The sequence below is a fragment of the Phoca vitulina genome, unplaced genomic scaffold (assembly GCF_004348235.1).
Source record: "Phoca vitulina isolate PV1807 unplaced genomic scaffold, GSC_HSeal_1.0 scaffold10, whole genome shotgun sequence".
NCBI classification, from domain to species: domain Eukaryota; kingdom Metazoa; phylum Chordata; class Mammalia; order Carnivora; family Phocidae; genus Phoca; species Phoca vitulina.
In genome coordinates, this window is record NW_022589713.1 from 3,984,737 (window position 1) to 4,006,647 (window position 21,911).

General features: G+C 39.4%; 1 protein-coding gene across 1 annotated transcript in view; it reads right to left on the minus strand.

Annotated features, from left to right (window-relative positions):
* Positions 1–21,911, minus strand: part of MME (membrane metalloendopeptidase) — a 97,405-nt gene that overhangs the window by 50,303 nt on the left and 25,191 nt on the right. The window contains exons 4-9 of the mRNA XM_032409190.1: positions 14,183–14,344; positions 13,138–13,218; positions 12,956–13,051; positions 12,718–12,836; positions 10,963–11,028; positions 299–433 (exon numbers count right to left, since the gene is read on the minus strand). Coding sequence (XP_032265081.1) covers positions 299–433; positions 10,963–11,028; positions 12,718–12,836; positions 12,956–13,051; positions 13,138–13,218; positions 14,183–14,344 — 659 coding nt within the window. The remainder of the gene's footprint in view (positions 1–298; positions 434–10,962; positions 11,029–12,717; positions 12,837–12,955; positions 13,052–13,137; positions 13,219–14,182; positions 14,345–21,911) is intronic.

The window sequence follows — 21,911 nt, forward strand, 5'->3', positions numbered from 1 at the left end:
TTGCACCTTTTACCTTTATAATATGATAGAGGAGAAAGAAAGAAAAGAGTGATACACTGGGGCGCTTGGGTGGCTCAGTGAGTTGAGCATCTGCCTTCGGCTCAGGCCACGATCCCAGGGTCCTGGGATCCAGCCCCACGGGGTTCCTGGCTCAGCGGGGAGTCTGCTTCTCCCTCAGCCTCACCCCGCCTCCAGCTTGTGCACTCTCTCACTCACTCTCTCTCAAGTAAAAAATACATTCTTAAAAAAAAAAAAGAGTGATAACATTATTCAATGAATTAGAGAAAATGTGTTTTACATTGGCAATTTCTTTTTCCAATTCCATAACTCTCTTCATTTCCAAAGAAAGCTGGTTTTCATCGATGGGCAGTCCTTTCTCCTTACGAATCAACCTGGCCACAGAAATCATAAAATCCACATATGCTGTACAAGCCTGGAAGAAATAAATAGCAATGAATTGCTGGAGAACATTCTAAATATTTATCATGGTAATTTAACTTAAAATTTATTTATTAATTTTTGGTAACACATAAAGCACAATAAAATAGAAGGCTTTTTCTAAATCCTGAAAGAAATGCCCTGCACAAATTCTTAGAAAGTCATCAGGTGTTTGAACTAGAGCAGAACAAAAAAGTATCACTTTGAAAGTACTAAGTAATTTATAACCATTTGGTTTGGGAGTTCTGTAATTTTCCATTTTTAATCATTATTTTATTTTATTTTATTTTATTTTTTTAAAGATTTTATTTATTTATTTGAGAGAGAGAATGAGAGAGAGAGAGAGAGAGCATGAGAGGGGGAGGGTCAGAGGGAGAAGCAGACTCCCTGCCGAGCAGGGAGCCGGATGGGGACTAGATCCTGGGACTCCAGGATCATGACCTGAGCCGAAGGCAGTCACTTAACCAACTGAGCCACCCAGGCGCCCCCATTTTTAATCATTATTTTAAATTGCCTTGCTAAGAATACAGTTGCAAAAACACTTGATAAGCAATAACCTAGTATTTTTTCTTAAATAATAATAAATTCCTTTCCCGAATTCCATTTCTCAAGTTTTCTCTGTTTATATATATCTTATATATCTTTTTAAACTGTTCATGAAGAGATGGCCACAGACTCACAGGACGTCTTTACATCTCTTCTGGCCAAGCAGTTGTTTTTTGTTTGTTTGTGTTTGGGGTTGTTGTGGAATTTTTTGTTTTGTTTTGTTTTATTTTTTGTTTTTTTCTGTAAATGAGAGTGTGTTCTCATGAGGTCCACAAGCCTGGGGGTTTTAGTTAATTCTATAGCTGGCTCACGTTAATACGTTAATGTAAAATTTCTAGATTTGGATATTGGCTCTTTTCTAAGGACCTAAATTCTTTCCGTTTTATCTTCACATGCATTTTAACTTTGTGAGGTAAGTCATAAACTGGTTACATTATCAACCTTTTACAGAATATATAAGTGCCTTATTCAAATTCAGAGTGGCATCAACAGCAGGAAATTGAATACCACTTCCGTAAATCTCAACCATTGCTATTCAGCCATTATTATCCATCAGCAATTAAAATAAATTATGGTCTCACCTTGTTAAAATTTACTCAAAATTCAAGTTCCCAGCACCAGCTTAATGACAGACAGACAACCATGATTGGGGAAGTCATGCCACACAAGGGTGGGATTAATGGGCATTTCTATGCTTCTAATACTCATTCCCAGGGCAAATACGAAGGAAGGTTATATAGTGCTTAACACTTTGTAATTTCAAGAGGGTTTTATACCCCCTACTCATTCATTATCAGTGAAAGGGGCACACTTATATTCACTGTGAGTATGAAAGGTACATCTGAATTTACAGCAACTCATCAAGAGGATCAAACATAAAACTTACAGGGAAATAAATATTTTATCAAGCAAGATGTATAGGTATTATCAATTTGAAAATCAAGAAGACAGCTTAAGGTAAGGTTTAGATACTGGCATTCCATGACCTTCAGTAAATGCTAAGTAAACTGTTCCCCAGGGAGAGGGTTTCCCTTTTTACAGATACCCTGTAATGCTGGGGTATCTAGCAAACATCTCCATACATGGATCTGCTACTCAGTTGAACAAACTATTTTCAGCTGTGGGCCTGTATTAAAACCTAATCACTAAGGTAACAGGGATAAAAGGATGTTTGTATGTGTATTTTCACCAAGTCCACTCTTTTCCTATTAAAAGGCGATCAGAATTCTTGTTTCACTTGGAAGTAAACAAATATGTCTGAATTCATATCTCACAGGACCAACTATTCCAAACTATAAGCATGCAGTGTTTTGAATTAACTATATTTCAAATAATATGAATTCATCTGCATTCAGCAGTGAATTACTACTATGAAGGGAATGGTAATTTGAATTTTCCAATATCAGCCTGCTGAGATTTTTGTTTTTTTATTCTGTGGGACACTTTTTTTGTTAATGAGGTAAGAAAGCAATAACAAGAATGCTCTCCTGCACTTCCTTGACTCTGCAAACTGGTTCTACTCCAGTATCTTTATCTTTACAGATACATTTAAAGACTATAGAGCTTGGCAAAAGGCAAGCACAAGAACTTTGGATGGTGCTTCTGGTCTGCCAAGCAGGTGAAGTTTCCCAGAAAACTGGAAGCATAGGATATCAGCAGCGTCTGGGATGCTGGACTCTTTAATACAGCTACATGGAATACGTTACTTCCTCTAATGAGCTCCATTACCTGGCAACTATTCCAATGTGACTGATTAGAACATGTGTCTTAGTATCTTGATTATCTTTCTTGGCTTCCAAATTTATCTAGTAGCTGTCAGAACCCAGGCTTACTCCTGCTGTTAAATCCTTTTTACAAGATATGATTCTCTACCCTAAGGTTTTAATTTTCTTCCTTAAGATATTTTGTAGATATGTAATATGCCAAATGATAGTAATTGTCATGATTTGGGGAGAAAGTAATCAACATATATTTTAGCATTTAAATAGTAGGTTGGCTAGGGGGGCACCTGGGTGGCTCAGTTGTTAAGCATCTGCCTTCGGCTCAGGTCATGGTCCCAGGGTCCTGGGATCGAGTCCCACATGGGGCTCCCTGCTCCGCAGGAAGCCTGCTTCTCCCTCTACCACTCCCCCCCCTTGTGTTCCTGCTCTCACTATGTCTCTCTCTGTCCAATAAATAAATAAAATCTTTAAAATAAATAAATAAATAAATAAATAAATAAATAAATAAATAGTAGGTTGGCTAGGATATTTTTAAAATTGAAATTCAATTTTTCTATTTTGTCACTGAGAGAGCAATTAGTTACCAGGACAAGGTCAGAGCCAACTATCTTGACAATCATTAGGTAGTTTTTGTTGAAGCCTTCATATGGCGAATCCTTTATGTGAAAAAGAATCCACCTAAATACCTACATAGCCCTTCTTTTAAAAATAAGACATTGTAAATCCCAACTCCTGTAATAGCAGGTTCAAAGATGATCATTGGTTTTACATGGTTTTATGGTAAAATCCATAACAGCAGTTTTGTGAGTTTTTAAATTACACGCTATCAACGAGATGATATTTACTAACACCCAAGACTGTGAATTGTCACTCTAAGTAGAACAATCTTCATTTTGCAGGACCAAGCAATGGTATTTATAAATTGGCTCTGTTCAGAAATTGGGCTTCTCCTGCTTAGAAAAAAGCTGGTATTTGTTGGTTGCCAAAGAGAAAGACAGCAATGACATTTGACTATTGTCCTTTAAACTTTAGTATCTTTGTCTATGAATAACAGCAAGACCCAAGGATGAACAGATAGCTTTCCAGTTAGATTGGCTGATATTTGGGTACTTTGGTATGACAACCACCTAAGGATCAAGAGTTTCATTTCCAAAGATTCTATTCTGGGACACCCAGCTCTTACCAATTTTCTGCCTTCCCTTTCTAGGGAAGGCATATGGAGCATGAAGTGACTGAAAAGTCACAGAACTGTGCTCTTCTTAGCTACTGATGCCCGGGGATTTTTAATAATGTTACACAGAAAGTTTCCTGAAGGAACACACAGGGGACATCAAGCAGGAAAGATAGGTTTCCCATCAAAAAGATCCTCCTCCCCCCCCGCAGTTTAAACATCATTGTCAGGGAGCATGCAGCTGCCAGCACATGGAGACTTTCTTCCCCAAAAGGGACGGCAGTTATCAGAATCACACAGCCATTCCTGAGCACCAGAATACAGAAAGAGCCCCTGATCTGAGCAGGAGAAACACAGGAACAAGAGGATCCACTGTGGACCAGCATGGGGACTCTTTGGAGCTTTCATCAGATTATTAATGAGGAGAACCTTATTGTGTAACTTCTAAGGTTTATTGCACATTTTGGGGAAGATGCATGTAGTTCCTTTTATAAGCCAGATTCAATCCATCTCAAAAAATTCTCTTGTCAATGTCACACAGCCAAAACGAGTCTTGTCATATTCACTAGGTCTCAAGTTTAAAAGCTCCTTTATGTCTCAGCTTCCTGTGGCAATGATGAAGTAGTGGGCATTCTCTGAGGAGGAGTGCCCTGACTCAGAGATGCTGGGAATCAGGAATTATTGTCTTCCCTCACTCAAATCTGGGATAGAAATCCTTTCCATGCACTCGTGTAACATCTCATCTCTACTGTTGTTCCAGGTAGCTATTGCAGAAAAATGAAATCACTCCAAAACTCAGTGACTTAAAACAAAAATACTTTTTTCTAAACACAATCATTATGAAAAATTAATGGTTATGAACTTATAATTTAATAAATTATATTAAAATATAAAAAAATAAAAGCTCCTTTATGTTTTGTTAAATACAGATACCTGGGCTGGCTAAAACCTCTTATTAGTCACCTGGTGCCCAGAGGGGACAAAATGAGGTCAGCAGGTTCCCTTGTAGGATCTGTGCTATCAAGTCAGCCAAGGAGCAGCCAGAGTGATCTTTTTAAAAACCAAATCAAATTACATCGAAATTATCCACCCACCGCTATCCCTAGTCACTCACCTTATATCGTATCACCTTGTTTCGTTTCCTTTGTAACACTACTGTCTGCATTCATCTTATTTCCTTAAATTACTTACTTGTTTCTTTGTTTTCTATCTCCTCCCATCAGAACATGAGTTCCAGGTGAACAAGGACTTTTTTTCTGTCTTGTTTCCTCAGTATCTCTACTGCCTAGAAAACTATCTGTCACATAGTAGAAGCTCAATAAATACCTACTGATTAAAAAAATGAAGTTAAATTTTAAGTATGTTAAGAAGTAAGTTTCCCTCACTTCCTGTGACATCAGATTCTCAGCCCAAGTCTGGAACAGTTTCTCTCAGCTTGTATTTTGGATAAGTGGGCAAACAAAATCCTCTCTAGGTTTAACTCAGTTCCAGCTTGCACCTGTTCATCTAAAGGACTGCAAAGCTCAGCCTGTGCTCCTTCCTTCTTTCCTGCTCTGTATTTTCTCTTATTCAGACACGCAGACTCTGGATCATCTCTTTCTGGCTTCCAACCATCCTGGCCATGTTCCAAGTCCTCTATTCTTAACCCTCAAACACCTCCATTTTTTATAAACCCCCAGTTTTTCTAAGAGGATTCAATTTCTTCCTGACTCTGAACTCCTTCTTCCCTGCCATGCCTCATAACGCTATCTCCTATAGTTCTCATTTCCCATTCCTGCCCCACCTCCTTGGGTTCTCATCCACCAGACCCAGTGGTTCCCTCACTTTTCTTTTAGCCCTGAAATGCTCTGTTCAAATAATTATCTTGTTGGTGTACAAGCAAGTAACATAAATCATGATGGATTGTCTTGGAGTATGTAGACGTGAAGGTGTGGCTCCACAGAGCCCTGCCATTGACACACAGAGGTCTTAAGTTTGGAAACTGATACTCTGGCTGATTCTACCCTCTCAGACAAACACAGAGCATATACATATCTGTAACCCGGTTACGCTCAAATATTTAGGGTTGCTAACCTACAGATTTCTTTACAAAAGAGGACAAGGTAAGAATTAATCTAGATAATCTAAAGAGAGAAAGAAAGGGAAGCTTTGAAAACAATTCCAATTTATCTCCAAATACAGAGTTCAGAGACTCTTCTGAAAGTAAGTGATTCCTTAAGAAAATTCAGGCTGTCATTTCTTTCAGTGAATCAATCAATGTACAAGAGCTTCCTCACATAAGGCTGGGTGCATTGAAAAATTCCATGGATGGGATGATTATTTTTTATGGGTAGTGTGTATCTTTCATATTGTTTTCCTTGCATGAAATTTATACCCTTGGAAGGGATCGAATTGTTTTAAATCTCACTACCTCTGTCCTTTGACGTAGTAGTGTGTCATTCAAGTTAATCAGAGTAGGTTTCTATTGTCTACAATTAATGTTCTTAACTGACACCTGGATCTTTTAATCTGTGAGTTTAAGCAAGTCATTTTACTTCTTTGGGTCTCTGTTTCCTCATTTGTAAGATAAGGGTTTGGACCAAATCCTCTAATGTCCCATTTAGCTCTTTAAGTCTGTGCATGAGTAACCCTAATTATTAAGAAAATATAGGATCCTGGGGTGCCTGGTGGTGCAGTTGGTTAAGCATCTGACTCTTGGTTTCGGCTCAGGTCATGATCTCGGGGGTCATGAGATCAAGCTCTGTGTCAGGCTCTGTTCTCAGTGCAGTGTCTGCTTGAGTTTCTCTCTCCCTCTGTTCCTCCCCACTGCTTTCTCTTTCTTTCTCTCGCAAATAAATAAATAAATCTAAAAAAAAAAAAAAAGAAAACATACAATCCTGTCATGTAAAAAAATATAAGAATATATATCTCTGGTTTCTACTGCCCTAGAGCATGTTCCCTCTTTAAGTGAGAGGAAAAGTACAGAAAATGAAAAGGAAAAGAAGTGTTTAAGTTTAGAACAATAACCAGAGAAATACAATATGCATTTTTCAAAATATAACATTTAAAACTGCCAGAATAAAAGCACATAATAAGTTTGAAAGGCAGGAAGTTCTTTTAACAAGAGAAAAATAGGTTTTGTCTTTGAGGAAGAAGGTGAGAAATAGTTCTTGGAAAAAAAATGCATCATCTATTTTCGTTACTTAGTTGTCTAACAGCACAAGGCATTTTACTGTTTTGAATGCCACATAATTATCACAACACAAAAATTCCATTTGGAGGGTATCAAAAGCAAAAAAAAAAAAAAAAAAAAAAAAAAAAAACCTAACAAAAAAACCAAAAAAACAAAACCCACGCTTCCATGAAGCAGAATGGGTTTAGGAAGTCAAGGAGGACCTGGGGAAATGGGCTTAGGTAATGATTTGATCAAGATCTATGATTAGGGTCCTTTTGATCAGAGGGGGTGTGACCCTCCCTCATCCCCAGCCCCTGAAGCATATCTGCAGAACCAGACTCCACAGTAGAGTTTGAAAATTATTGGCTAGTGTGACAGGCAAAGAAGCCAGGCTTCTCTAGTCAAAGATGGAACACCTTTCTTGGTAAAAAGTTGGTGACCTCATGTTAATCCTCAAAACTTCTCTTGGTTATTTCCAATAAAATAATGTGGAGTGCAAAAGTATGGGACCCACTGAATGTGTGCATACATCTCAGGCAAACTGAATGTAGCAGAGAAAGAACTGGAGATTAAAAAGAGGAAAAGGGAGGCACAGTTTGTGAGATGTGTGTAAGATGCTTAGGAAATACAGCCTGTCAGCTACTGAGGTTCTAGATCTCACACTTGCCCCAACATCAAGATGAGGAACTAGGAAGGACCTCGAAGGACTGGGTGCTTCTACCTTCCCTTTTCTTTCCTCTCTTCTCTGCCATCTTCCCCTTCAACTGTTCATCCACTGATTTATCCCCTGATTCATTTAGTATTCATTTGATAATTCATAAGGGTCAGAATCTGACCTGGATACTGGAAATAAAGCAAAGAATCAATGAGACATGCCACTGTTCTCACTAATTTTACAGTTTCCTGGGGGGCCAGGGAATGACCTTAAATAAAAATGTATCCAGAAACCCATGTAATATGGGAACATAAAGGTATCTTCATCTAGTTAAAAGTTCCAGGGAAGGCCGTCATGAGGAAGTACAATTTAAATGTCAATTTAAAAGGTGAGGAGAAAGGAAGGGAGCTGGGCAGGTGGCAGGTGTGTATGGAATGTTCCAGACAAAGGGAAGAGCATATATAAAAGCCTATAAGAGAGAAAAATCAATGCAGACCAGTCATACACAGATAAATGATATTAAGACTTCTTCCAGCTTTATGACTTTCCCACTAGCTGTCATTTCGTTAGCTTATCCTTTTCATCATTTTTTTTCATGAAGCAATACAACGCTGAGGAAAAAGTATTTAAGGGGGTTAACTTTTTTCAGAGATAGCAAGGTAGTGGGAAAACTAGAACTAACTTTTACCTGATAGCTGGCTGGGGATGCAGAAGAGAAACTAAGTGAGGGATTACAGGTGGAAGTGCCCATCATCGAAGGGCACCTAACTTGAACCGATGATTTCCAAGCTGTAAATGCCAGTGCTGCTGGGTTTTCTCTATCACTTGCTCATTTAAAAAACCCTACTAGTATAAATTAATATTCTTATGAAGTTGGAATGATGTAACGGAAGGAGTGATGGACAGGGACAAAAGTTCTAGCTCTGGTTCTACTATTGCTTTTCTGAGTGTTCTAGGGCAAACCTCAGAGCCTCAGATTTCTCTCCCATGAACTTTATAAATATATTACTCATTCCAGATTTGATCACCAATGTGTCATTTGACTATAAATATAGCATTTCCCAGACCAGGAGATGCAAACTGTGGCAGGACTGCTGAATGCCTTTAGTGTCCAAGATCCCCTTCTTCCTTTTAGTAACAGAACTTTCCTCCCCGTCAACCAAATTTTAAAGAGGCACATACGTGACCACCGAGCTGAAGGCTACATTTTCCAGCCTCCTCAATACTTAGTTGTAGCCACATGACAACGTGCTAAGCAATGGAATACATGCAACTTCTGCATCACTTACATAGAGAGAAATCTCTTCTTTTTCCTGTGGCATGAAATGTGAACAGAGCATTGGTGAACCAAACCTGCCCAAACAGACTAATAACAAACATGAGAAGAGGTTGATGTTCGAGCAATAAGGTGGTCAAGGAAGCTTTCTTCCTCACCTGGACTGCCTGCCTCCTTCTGTACTATCATGGGAGATAGAAATAAGCTTCTCTCTGGTTGGAGCTTCACTATTTTTAGGTCTTTCTGTTACCGTAGCTTCACCAGGATCCAACTAACTTACAAACTCAGGGGCATACAGGGACCAGGAAGTCAATATAAATTAATAGTCATCTAAATAAGGACTGCTCAAACCTAGAGAACAAATGCCCAGTGGAAAGAAGCAAACAGCTCTGTCCATCCGCCGCCACATGGGAATGCAGGCCTAGGGTTTCCAATCCTACTAATTTGTCAAGAAATCTGGATTCTCAAGTAAAATCTTACAAGTTTTTAAAATATTGGCAACTAAAAACTTGGAAAATAAAATGTTTTCTTAACATTTGGTGGCAAAAAAATAAAAAAATAATAAATAAATAAAAATAAAAATAAAAATATTGGCAACTAATCCCAAATTTAAAAACAGGACAAAACTGCAGGTTAAACAAAAATGCTTCTATACAGACTTAAGCCTATGACGGCCAGTGTGTGACCTGTTGCAGATGATGAGATAGCACTGAATATAAAATGCACAAATACACCCTCATCTTAACACACCTTTTTTGGGGGGAAAAATGTATACACTGACTGCCAGGTCAGCCTTGATATCAGAGATGTTAAAGTACAAAAAAACCACATATTTTTAGTATTGGAAAAATCTGATGTTTTTAGGGCACAATCTTAAATATGAAAAACAACCCAGTTGATGATGATGACAATGTAATATAATGAGTCAAAAATTCCTCAATCACCCTCAGCTCTGCAATAGGAAGTAGCTCGAAAAGCCCATAATAGCTGCAACCCACACAGTAACTAGATTATCATGAACTCAAATACCCCACCTCCATTTGACTGTCTGTGCTACTGATTGTCGCCTTTTATAATACATCTTTTTCTTCATTTCAATGTTGGGTAGCCACTCAAAAAGATACTGTACAGTGAATTTAGTCCATGTCATTTAAACTTAATAATAAGGCAAAATAAATTTTGGCATAAACATATTTAGCTAATCATTTTCGCTAAGTGCAAGTTCAGCCATAACCAGTACATTGTAACTCATCAGGATCATCAAATGTAAACTTAACTTACTTCTGAGTTACAAAATAATGACGAGGAAAACATTTATAGAACTAACGTCTTCCACGAGTATCTGATAATCCATCCCATGGCTAAGTTTATCTTCTGTTGTTTTTTTTACATCAATAAGCCTAGGCACATGGACATAGTGTGAGCGCAGTAAGGCTCTGAGACAATACGAAACACCCCAGGCTGTCCAGCAGTTTTCTGTGGTGTAGGATGCCCCTTGGCTCACTGACCAGTGTTAGAGTCAGGAGGTGGCTGCAAAGGTTTGTCTGAACCTGAAGCTCCTACCTAAGTAGTTCCCTAAGTGTCACATCCAAAAGCTCTGAAAGGGTCCGCAGAGTAGGATGTGTCTTACCACAGACCACTCCCCGATCCTCACGGGCACCACCCTAGACCATGATTCGTCTGTTCAGTTTTTAAATGACTCAATTTATAGAGGAAATGAAACACTTAAAATTCACTTTTCAAAATGGGTCATCTGACTTCAATAGTAAGAATCGAGACACAAATCAGGACTTCCAAGTTTTCTTATTTCTCAGGAGACTTTCATTCATTCTGCTGAAAATATTCATTCAGTCAAAGGAAGCTCACTATTATGTATAATATTAAGTATCTGTTCTGAGTGAAGAACACAGAGGGTTAAGTTTAAATCTGGCCTTAAGTCTTTTTCATTATTTATAAGTTTACACCAATTGTTCCCGTAGTTTTGTGTTTTTGTTAGTTTACCTCTTCATATATTCCAGTGCATTCATAATAGTCTCTGGAAGGGAGGCCAAGTCGAGGCTGGTCAATCTATAAAAAATATACAAGGAAGAAAATAAACCGTTCAGTTGATGTGGGACAGTTGGACAACATATAAGCATGTTTATCTATGTATGAACAAGATCCTAGTGTTCTTGCTGTTTATAAGGGTGACAATCAGACAATGAGTGAATACAAATTAGGCAATGGTTTCCACACCACTTGGAAGTGTTACACTGATGGGTAGTTAGGCAATCTGGAAGATTATGCTGCAGGTATTTGAGGAAAACCAAAGAAAACTTGAATGAAAATACACTGGGAAGGATTTTTTAATGCAAAATGGAAGGGGCAGGTGGACAAAAACATGTTAGAATCTAGGACTTGGAAGTTTCTAAATTATACATTTACAGGACATTTGGCTTCCTGAGATCCTAATATGCTCTCCTGGGGGACATTCTCTTCTACTCTCACCCTTAACTGGGATGGAAAAAAACAAAAATTGGAAACCTCTATGGTAACTCTAGAACTGTTTGGCTAGGGGAAATCTTGCCAGAGATTTTTTTTACATCCCCTACCCTAGGGGGATAGAGGAGACTTCTCCTCAGTTCTCTCCTGCTCTGCTCAAATCCTGGCAGCTGGGTGTGTGAAAGAGGAAACAAGGCTCTGCTCTGGTGTGTCTGGTCCACTGTCTTCCAGTGAGAGCCACCTGGACACACTCCCAGCTCTGTAAGATTGCTTCCTATGCACTGCATGGTTAGATGGGTCCGGGGCAAGTGAGAGCACGGATGGATTAGAGTGAGAAAGCCAGCAGCTGTAAAGAGCCCAGGACAATACGAAAGAAACAGAACCCAGAGTACTGGTATGGAAAGAGCCAGAAGGTGTCACCACAGGTAGGGCTCAGCCCCTTTCCAACCTTCCAATTTCCCCTAGGAAATCTCTCCATGGTGACCAGGGGGGATGCTGGCACTTAAGAGCCAAAGGAGTGAATTCTGGAAGGAGAAAGGGGTCCACTGTAGAAGAGAGCTGGGTTCAATCTCTTTTATGATTTGATAAAAATGGCCATAAAGATTTATGCAATAGTGACATAAATATGAATCTGTGACTTGCAGCTTTTGAGGTACTTTCTTTTACAGGAAACCAAATAAAAGTTCTGTAAATGTTTTAGTCCATTCCAAACATACTCATTAGGTATTAATCTCATCTTAGGTGGCGCCTTAAGTAAACCTAAATGAATGGCTTACATGAGAAAAAAAATCTAATAAATCCATTTTAAAAGAATATTTTATTTACTTTCACCGAAAAAAAAAGTTCAGATATTCTTTAGTAACAACCAAAATTGTATTCAAAAACCCTTTTCTATGTTCTTTTTGGAAGCAATTAGAAATTTTGGTTTCTAGACTTGCATTACTTATGTAAACCAAACCATGCTCTTTTCATGAACACACAGAGAAATCGGGTGCTTTTTCTAAATAGGAGGCCCTTTCATTTCTTTATTTTATGAAGAAAGCAGTATCTAGACCAACGGTAGCAGAAGGGAGAGATGAATGTCTAAAACACAGCATTAAGAAAATACTTCCAAAATTGGAAATCCAGGTATTGGGGACAGAGCATGAATTTATTACTATCTTGCTCATGCAATTCAAATGAGAATATGCATTATTTCTAAATATCAATAACAATGTATGTAGACATTTTATCACAATTTAAAGATAACTTTGGCTGTCAGCCACACAAACTTACATGAATTATATGGTTCACAGAGTTTTTATCATCAGTGCCAACAAAAAAATTAAGAATGACTTTTTTCCCATATTTAGAATTCAGTTGTGCAATAGATTTCTCAGCTGTCCAAGAAGTACCTAAAGCAACGAAAGGTGAAGTATACTTTTAGAAGGTTTAGTGCATTAATATGATACTATAATAACACAGATTTTACATGGAAATTATTTTTTTAAAAAAGAGGGAAAAATTGCCTTACCATATGTTTGCTCCCAGTTTTCTGTTGCTACTGGCCAATCATATATATTTGGTAACAGACTGAGTAGAGGTTTTCCACCTCTGCTATCAATGGCAGCTTTTGAAAACAATGAGAATAAATTCATTATGAAGTCTTTGCATATTTGGGCACACTGTTAATGAGATAAAATGGAGAGCACTTACATTCATTTATACAAGATCTGTACAATGTTTTTGCTTTCTGCACTGCTACTATATCTTCAGTTTTGGGTTCTTGAAGAACATCTGAAATAGAGCATTTAATAAAACACATCAATAAAATTGCTCATTTGCAGCTGTAATTAACATTTGCAATGTGGGTTCAGAAAAAAAGCTTGTTTTTGTGTATGTAGGTTCACTCCGTCCCCATTCTAAACTCTATAGGAAAAGCTAAACCCCTTACCTTATTCCTAGTGCAGAACTGGGAGTTGATTTCATTAGCCAAGTTAGATGAAAGCCTTTTCGACGAGATTATCTTTTTTGTGAACAGTGAGGTGTACTGCTCTGCCATACATAAGTTACTGTTTTTGAAATTGAGATTAAAAAGAAATAATAATGCAGAGGAATATGGAATTTAATATGATAGTCTTCTATCTATGGCTGGAAATAATTATCTTTGTGTGATTGTACTATTCATGCTCCAAATAAACTGACTGAATTATTCTACTTGTTTGGATGTTTGAAAATAGCAAAAATTGTGTTTCTACAAAGTAACTTCTAGAAGAGGGGAACAGAAGATGGAGGATAGCAGAAGACTAGACAAGACTTCCTCAGCTTCCCAAGGAGAATGTCTTAGATGGGTTAGAATAAATATACCTGCTCTGGGATGCAAATGTCAGTAACATCTTCAACACAGTAACGACTCAATACTGACTTCGACCCAGGACCAGAGTGGAAAAACAATGGAGGTAGTGTTTAGTGGCAATCAATTAATTTCTTCTTATGTGAAATGGCATAAAGATGCCATCTGTAGGAATGACAGAGCTTTATCGTACGTGTACCCACACATGAAAGCAGGAATGCTGAGATGCCAACATATCCATTTCAGTGTTACCACCCTCAGAGTGACTTAGTGGTGAGCCACAAAACTTGGAGGGATTATCGACTTTAATCTTCTGTGACATTCTCCATAATGGCTAAGAGTTGTATCTTTAAAAAATGGATATATTAAGAGAGAAATCTTTGATGCATAGACACAAACTCCACTAACCTTTCAAAATGACTTCTAGTTCATCTCTTAAAATGTCAAAGTTACTGTAACGGGAGCTGGTCTCAGGAATGACGTTGCGTTTCAACCAGCCTCCACAGGCATATTTAAAAAAGTCTGTACAAGGCTCAGCAGTAGCATCCATGTTCTGGATCAGTCGAGCGGCTGAAAGACCAGAGAAAGAACGAGATAAAATGAAGGGTATATTTCTTAAGTAGTTTGGAAGGGGGAACAAGAGCCTTGTTGTTTCTCTTTTATGATCAAGTCAACTGGACTGAGGCTCCTTTTTCTTTCTTACGTTACTGTCAATTGAAGAGGAATGATGACTATCTATGTATAGTCCTCCTCTCCTTTATTATAGTTGGTTGGGTGTATTTCTGAGAGGTCTTGGTCCTCCCATCCTACATCTTACCCCCACCTCCAAATAACTGAAGTTCTTGCTAGTTCCTATCTCAGATGAAAAAGAGAATACCAGTCTGCCTTAGCCAGCCTGAGCCTGGGGCTGACACAAGGTGTCTCTTTACTCTAATAACTTTAGCTGCTGACTTTACTCTTCAAGGTGCTGTGAATTTTGAATGTCTCTGAGACTCCAAGGGATGTGGGATTGTTTTTTGGGTTTTTTTTGTTGTTGTTTTTTGTTTTTAAGTAATCCTTAAACCCAACGTGTGGCTTGAACTCACAACCCCGAGATCAAAGAGTCGACAGCTCCACCCACTGAGCCAGCCAGGCGCCCCTGTAGGACTCTTCATGGATTTTATCATTTTAGTAAAGATCTGAAGCTGCTGTTATTACTTCTTGGACCTTGCTTACAATATTTTTGCAATTCAAATTGGACATCTGATTTGCATTTGTTTTTGTAGAGTCTGTCATTATAAAATTGGCTGTAAGCTTGTTAGCTTTTCTTATGTCCACTCTTTTATCTTTGAGAACCACGATGAAAATGCAAATGAGCCAACAGGGAGTATTTACAGTGTGCAAAACACTGTGCTAGGTACCGCAGTTGATAGAAGAGTGCATAAAATAGGAATTACTGCCATTGAGGAGGATATTACGTCCAGGAGGCCCAACGCCCACAGTTTCTAACACCTGGAATAGTTAGAAAACCTTCCCACTGACCTCCCCACATTCCTTCTCCTACAAGTTGAACTGTTCTGCAGTGAAAACAAAAGAGCAATTGAGAATGCAGCTGTATCGCGAGAGGGTAAGTTCTCAAACGAGCTTTTGAAAACACTTCGCTTTCTGAAAAAATTAATTCATTAATTAAAAACTTCAAACAATTGCTGAGGTGTGCGGACTTTTTTCAACTGGGAATGATGGTTCAGTCTATATTCCAGCTGAACGTCAAGTCCCCGCTTCTCATCACCCTCTGGGTGTGTTTGCTTGGCTGCCCCCTCAAGCTCCATGTCTCTGACGCTAAACTACGGGTCGTCTCCAGACCAGTCCTCTTTGGGCTTGTGCACAATGGTGTAGAGCACGGCCCGTATCACGGCCTCCCAGGTTTGGGCCTTGGGTAAAACTCTGTATTTCCCCCTGCCCTTTAGGCTTCTTGGTAACTCTTTTGCCTCTTTTCTGTACTCTTGCCTTGATCAGTTTTTATTCTCACTCTCTTTTAACTAGCAGTCCCCCATCTACTCATCGTGCTAGCACCCTCTCCCTCCTTGGATATATCCCACACATCTTTCACAGATGAAACTTCCCCAGATACACTTTTGCTAGTCACTCTCTCACTGGAAAATGTCAATGGCTTGACACTGCCCAGGTTAAATTACAAAACTCTTTAAGTTGGCCTCTAAATCTTTCCGAGACTAGTCAAAAGTCTCTCTCTGCCTTTTCTCTTTATATCCCGCCTCTGTGTTTTTATACAAACTCTCTGCTCCAACCAGATAGGCTTGCTCCATGTGCCACAAACACTCCTGTGTTTCTCTACCCGGTACTATTTCCTCTCTCTCCCTCACCCCACCCTTCTAACTTCTCTTCCCTTTCTTCCCAAATGCTACCCATTATTCAGCGTTCAGCGTATGTCCCATCTTTTCCCTGAAGTTCCCATGACTCCACACTTCAGGGACTCTTTCTTTCTCTGAACTCCTGAGAGCTCATGGCCTCACTCAGTCTTGAATGCTCAGATGAGGTTTCTGATTGTGGACACCTACGTGTCTTCCTGACCATTCTGTTGATGAACTTAGCCTCTTTGTATTCCCACCTCATAAAAGGCATATGCACAAATGGTTATGTGTGACCACCGCACTGAGTCATCTGTGAGTCCTACTCTCTCCTCCCATACACCCCCTCCTCTGCTCCTGCAGGTCAGACCAGTTCTCATCTCATGGCCTCCAGTCCATCCCATCCTCGCAATGCCCACTGTTTCTGCTCTGTTTTGGGCCCTCCTTCTCTTAGGCTCTACCTAGGCCCTTTTGCCCAGGTTATGGCCCCAGGCCTCTCCCTACTCCAATCCATCCTGTGTGCCAGCCCGATTATTGCCATAACATTTTCGCATGCCATTTCCACTCAGGTTTTCAATAGGCTCCGTCTGCATTTATAATAAAATCCAGAAAAATATATAAATAATACAAATATGATAATAAAATCCACACCTGACACTAATATAACACTGCATGTTAATTATACATGAATAAAAAGAAAACAAATAAAATCATGGATGGAATAAATGACTCTGGGAGAAATTTAAAAGAAGAAGAAAAATCCAGATCCCACAGCATATTCTCACTCTGATTTTATCCTGTGAAGCTTCTCTCTCCCCACTTCCTCACATGCGCCATCGGCCCCAGTTTAAATGACTGTGCTCAGTTTCTGCTGTGAATGCCTATAGTTCTCTGCTTTTGTAACTTTGACCATGGTGCACCAACCCCTGTTAAAATATCCTTTTTAATTTTTTCATGTTTAGAGATTTCAGGCATTTCCAAGGCTCAGTTCAAATCCTCCTTCTTTAAGGACTATCCTCACAAAATCTGTATCAGCTGCCATCGTATTCATTTTTGTTGTTGTTGGAAAAACCATGATCTCCTCACCTAGACTGTGTGGTTCCAGTAAAGAAGGGAATGTGCTTTCCAGGTCTCTTACAGAGCCTCATGTTGCACTCAATCAAGATTTGTCAGTAAAAACTCTAACTTGAAACATCAGGTAGAGATGAGGAAATGGATTTCAAAAAGGTAGAAAAAGTAATTCCCTTAAACGTCGAAGGAAATGAAGAGATGATGACAGGGGATGTGAAAATAAAGACCCTCAACACTTGGAGAATTATCATATAAAAAGTGAAAAACCAGAAAATTGGAGCCTGAAAGAAGTGCTAACCAAAGATGTTCTAAGCATACATTTTTAGCAATTTTATGTAACTCTTGTCTTTTAAAGTACTTTTAAGTATTTAAACTGAATGTTGTAGAGGCAACTGCCATTTTGGGAGCACTTCCATTTTCTTCCCCTACCTGGGGAAATGGATGGTTTATGTCCTAACACCACAAGGAGTAATAAACTCCAAGGAGGGGAGAGCAGTGAACGAGTAATGAGTGAGTAGAATGAACAAGGACACTAATGAGCAAGTCTTACTGCCAGTTTGGAAATATCTCATGCTCTTTTAAACACCTTGAAGAAAAAGGAGGAGCAGTGGAGCAGCTTCATGCTTGTGAGCACAAGTCCGCTGCCATGTGAAATGCCTCTACACTTCTCACATCTCCCACAAAGGAAACAAGTGATCTTTCCCCGATCAGGTTGAATTCGTACTTGACACCCAGTGAAACGACTTCTATCTGGAAAACAAACCAAAGAGGCAGTGCTCAAACAATTTGTGAGGGCTGTGCAGGCCAGAGACAGGAAGAGGCAACTTTGCCAACTCCTTCCTGTGCCACTTTTTAAAACTCCCCTTTGACCAGAGAGCTCATCTGAGCATGGGCACTTCCAATCACTTCAAAGAGTGCTCTCTGTTCTGGTGAATATTTTGGGGCCATGGGCCAAGGCAAGTCATGAGCTAGCACTTTTATGCTGGGTCTTTGATCAAGCTTCCTTTAATCTCTTATCATGGGTTTGATTCTCGGTTTGCACCTTATCCTCCGGACTCCTCTGTGCTGACTTTTCTTTGAAGTCAGCGGTAGACCTGTGGGTAGAAGGGCTGTAGGAAACAGACACACAACTGTCAAACTGGTTGTAATTGTTTTTATATTTTGCACTTTGTTTTGAATTACTCAACCTCTCCACAGAGCCACACCTGGGCTCTTCAGATGTTTCCTTATCTGTGTGTTTCTGACTTCTGAGTAAACAAATGTAGTTTAAAAACAAATAAAAGTATTCACCTTCATCAGCAGACATAAAAAATGATGTAGGAAAGGCAAACGTATTGACACGGAATGTTGCTGACCAGGTATTTGTGAAGTGAAAGAAACAGTACTTACACTTTTTAAAAAATCTATATAAAAGCACAGAAAGTCTAAAAGACGTTTACAGCAGTTATATCTAGGTTGGTGGATTATGAGTGTGTTTAATTTTGTATTAGTTGCTTATCTTTATTTTCCAATTTGTATTAGATGAACATGCATTGCTTTTGCAATAAGAAAAAAAAGCATTTTTCATTTAAGAAAACAGTCACATAAAGACAAGAAAAGTAATCTTCTATTAATAATGAGCTTATTTCTTATGAATGACAATTCCAAATGTTCTAGGCTGATAATATATGACACACAATTTTTTTCCTAACTAATCTTCTTGTAACATTCTCCCAAATTCCTTGACTATAGGAATTTTAAAACAAGCTCAACTACCATCTGGGAAGTTATTAATTACTGTATTCATTACCAAGGGTCCATTGTGTGGGTATGGATTAGAAGATGCTGTATAAGCTGGGAAAATGTTTGGGTTCCTTAAATCAGGCAGACCTGTTTTGAATCCCTGAGCTTCACCACTTTTCAGTTGTACAAGATTAGGTAATTTCCCCAAGATCAAGCAGCTAGTAAATGATGGAGCCCCAGGCCTTGCACTTAGGCTCCCATGGGGGCTCCAAGTTCACCACCTCTTCCCTCCATATTTTGGGTAGACCAGATGGGGCTGTGTGAGAAGCAGTGATCTGCATTCTCTCTTCTTTTCCGCTCCTTCTCAGCTGCCTTTATTTTCCCCTTGCCCTCTACTTCCTCCCCTGCCTGCCACTATGTAAGCACGGCTGCCCTCCTTCCCTAATGTCAATCTTATCACCAGCAACTAGCCCTGGGTCAAAGGTAGTCTCAAGAAAGCATCAGGACTTGGAAGGTCTGTAGTATCCAGGAAGAAGGAAGAGGTTAAAACAACAACAGATGAATTCTTCACAGCAGGGCAAGCAGAGAGGTGAGTGGCAATAGAGGCGATTTGTACTCAAAGGCACATCCAGAAGTGCACCTTCTTGAAGTGGGCATGTAGCAGGATTCCTGCCTAATCGATCTTTGGATATAATCCACTGGGTTCTGGAGAGTGAAAATTCTCAGGGATAAGTTTCAGAGCAGTACTTTTCAACCCTGGTTAACCATATGAATTACCTTAGAAGCCTTTTAAGCATCCAGACACCCAGAATTCACCCCTGATCAATTAAATCAGAATCTTTGAGATGGTCCAGGCACTTTTTTAAGGCTTCCCTAGTGGTTCTAATAAGCAGCCTTGGGAAAACCATCAGATTAGAGAACAGAGAAACATGGAAAATGAGGACAAGAGAATCCAATACCATACTCATACTTAGATGAATCAGGCATATTTCTTCTTGCTTTTCCAGTCTGTGTCAATGGGCTCCTATCATGACAACCTATATTTCTAACTGCATTTCAGTCCCTTATAAATCCCTGGCACAGTATCGCAGGAAGCCACACATGTGTCTCCTGTCTACAAGCCCACTCCCCACCCTGCAGGCCTCCACTCTATTCTATTGCCTTTGGCCTCCACAACCTCTCACCCCAGACCCCACCCATGACCCAGCTCCTGGTGTAGGAACTGTGTGAAACTGCCTTTCTGTCATCTGTCATTGTCCTAGAGGAGACCCAAAGAGACTCCTGGTGCCTCCAGGTAAATAGCTGACTTACATTTTACCTCCATGCCTCCCTCTCCCAAGAACCACAAGGACAAATAGGCCTGGTTTGGGGGAGACTATAATAACAAAACCTGCACCCCATTCAGAACTATTTCTCTTCTCTGATGGGCAAGGCTTTGTTCAAGGGACATTTTTGTTGAGCTTGACTTTCTATTCCTCTACGATGAGCTCTCTCCAATCTCAGGAGCCTCCTGGGCCGCTCAGGGGACAGACCTGAGGCACAACCACTCCACCAGTGGCCAGACATAATTAGACATGATGAAATGCCAGTTACACTAGAATTCCTCTGCCTGTCAGCTCAAGAAGGGGAGATCCTTGGTCTGTCTTTGAATGCCAATGGCTTCCATGCCACATGATCCCCCTTTCCTACCTGTATACCCTGCTTTTTTTAATTTTATTTTATTTATTTATTTATTTATTTATTTATTTATTTATTTATTTGAGAGAGAGCGCACCCGTTCACACACGAGTGGGGGGGGGGCAAGAAGGGGCAGAGGGAGACGGAGAAGCAGGCTCCCCACTGAGCAGGGAACCCAATGTGGGGTTAGATCCCAGGACCCCAGGATCACGACCTGAGCTGAAGGCAGACATTTAACTGACTGAGCCACCCAGGTGCCCCTATACCCTGCTTTCCAACAACATCAATAGTTTGCTAACTGAAAACAGGATTTTTGGCACTATGCACAAGAAATATTTCAATGTTTATACATGTACATTCCCTAGAGGCTAGTTTTCTGGTCTTGTGTGTGTGTGTGTGTTTAAAGAAATTTCTGCATGTGTCAAGTGCTCCTGGGGAAACTGTCAGTAAAATAAGGGAAATCGGAAATAAATATGATTGCCACAAGGAGCAAATAAATAAACTGGATAACATAAAGCTTTGTGTTGTGGCACTTTATTGTGGACTTAACCTTATTTAAAGTTGGTTCCTACTTAGTAGATCACTGATGCTTTTCCATGAGAATGAATTCATGGGAATTATGAATATGGTCAACTCTTTTTATTTGATGGAGTTTGTTGTAAAGTCACAACTAACACTGAATTAGCAAGTACAGAGTCATCGACCCTTGGGAAAATACAGGGTTAGGTTCTTATGAGCCTCTGATTACACAGCATTTTCATCACCTGATCAATACATAATCTTGTTTTATGTACGTTTTTATTTAATTGAAAGACATTTTATTTAATATATATCATTGACTCATTAATACTGAACTCACAGCCAATAACGCTCTAACTCATGACAGAACAAAGCTTACTAACAGGTTTTTTTCTTTGTAAGGCACAACACAGCTTTCTAGTGCTTAGAAACACTAACAGCCCTTCAGCACTATGTCTGGGAGCCATTTTAAACCAGGAAATAACCAATAAAAAGCACAAAAAATATGAAAAATACGGCATTAAATAGACCAAGAGAAGGACCCTTGCTTACAGTCCTTGTTGGACCTCAGCCGGGGACACAAGTGGAGGGCGACTCACATCTTTCACCAATCTGCTCAGGTCTGCAAATGACCTAAGAGCACCACAAGTATTGATTCTGGGGTTACAAATAAATTTTAGCCAGTAGGTGAGTTAGCAAATAGGGAATTCGCAAATAATTAGAATTGACTATACTTTTTCCTTCATTCCTTTGAGGCTTTTGAACTATCCAGGAAATGTACAAAACAGGCAACAATATTAAGG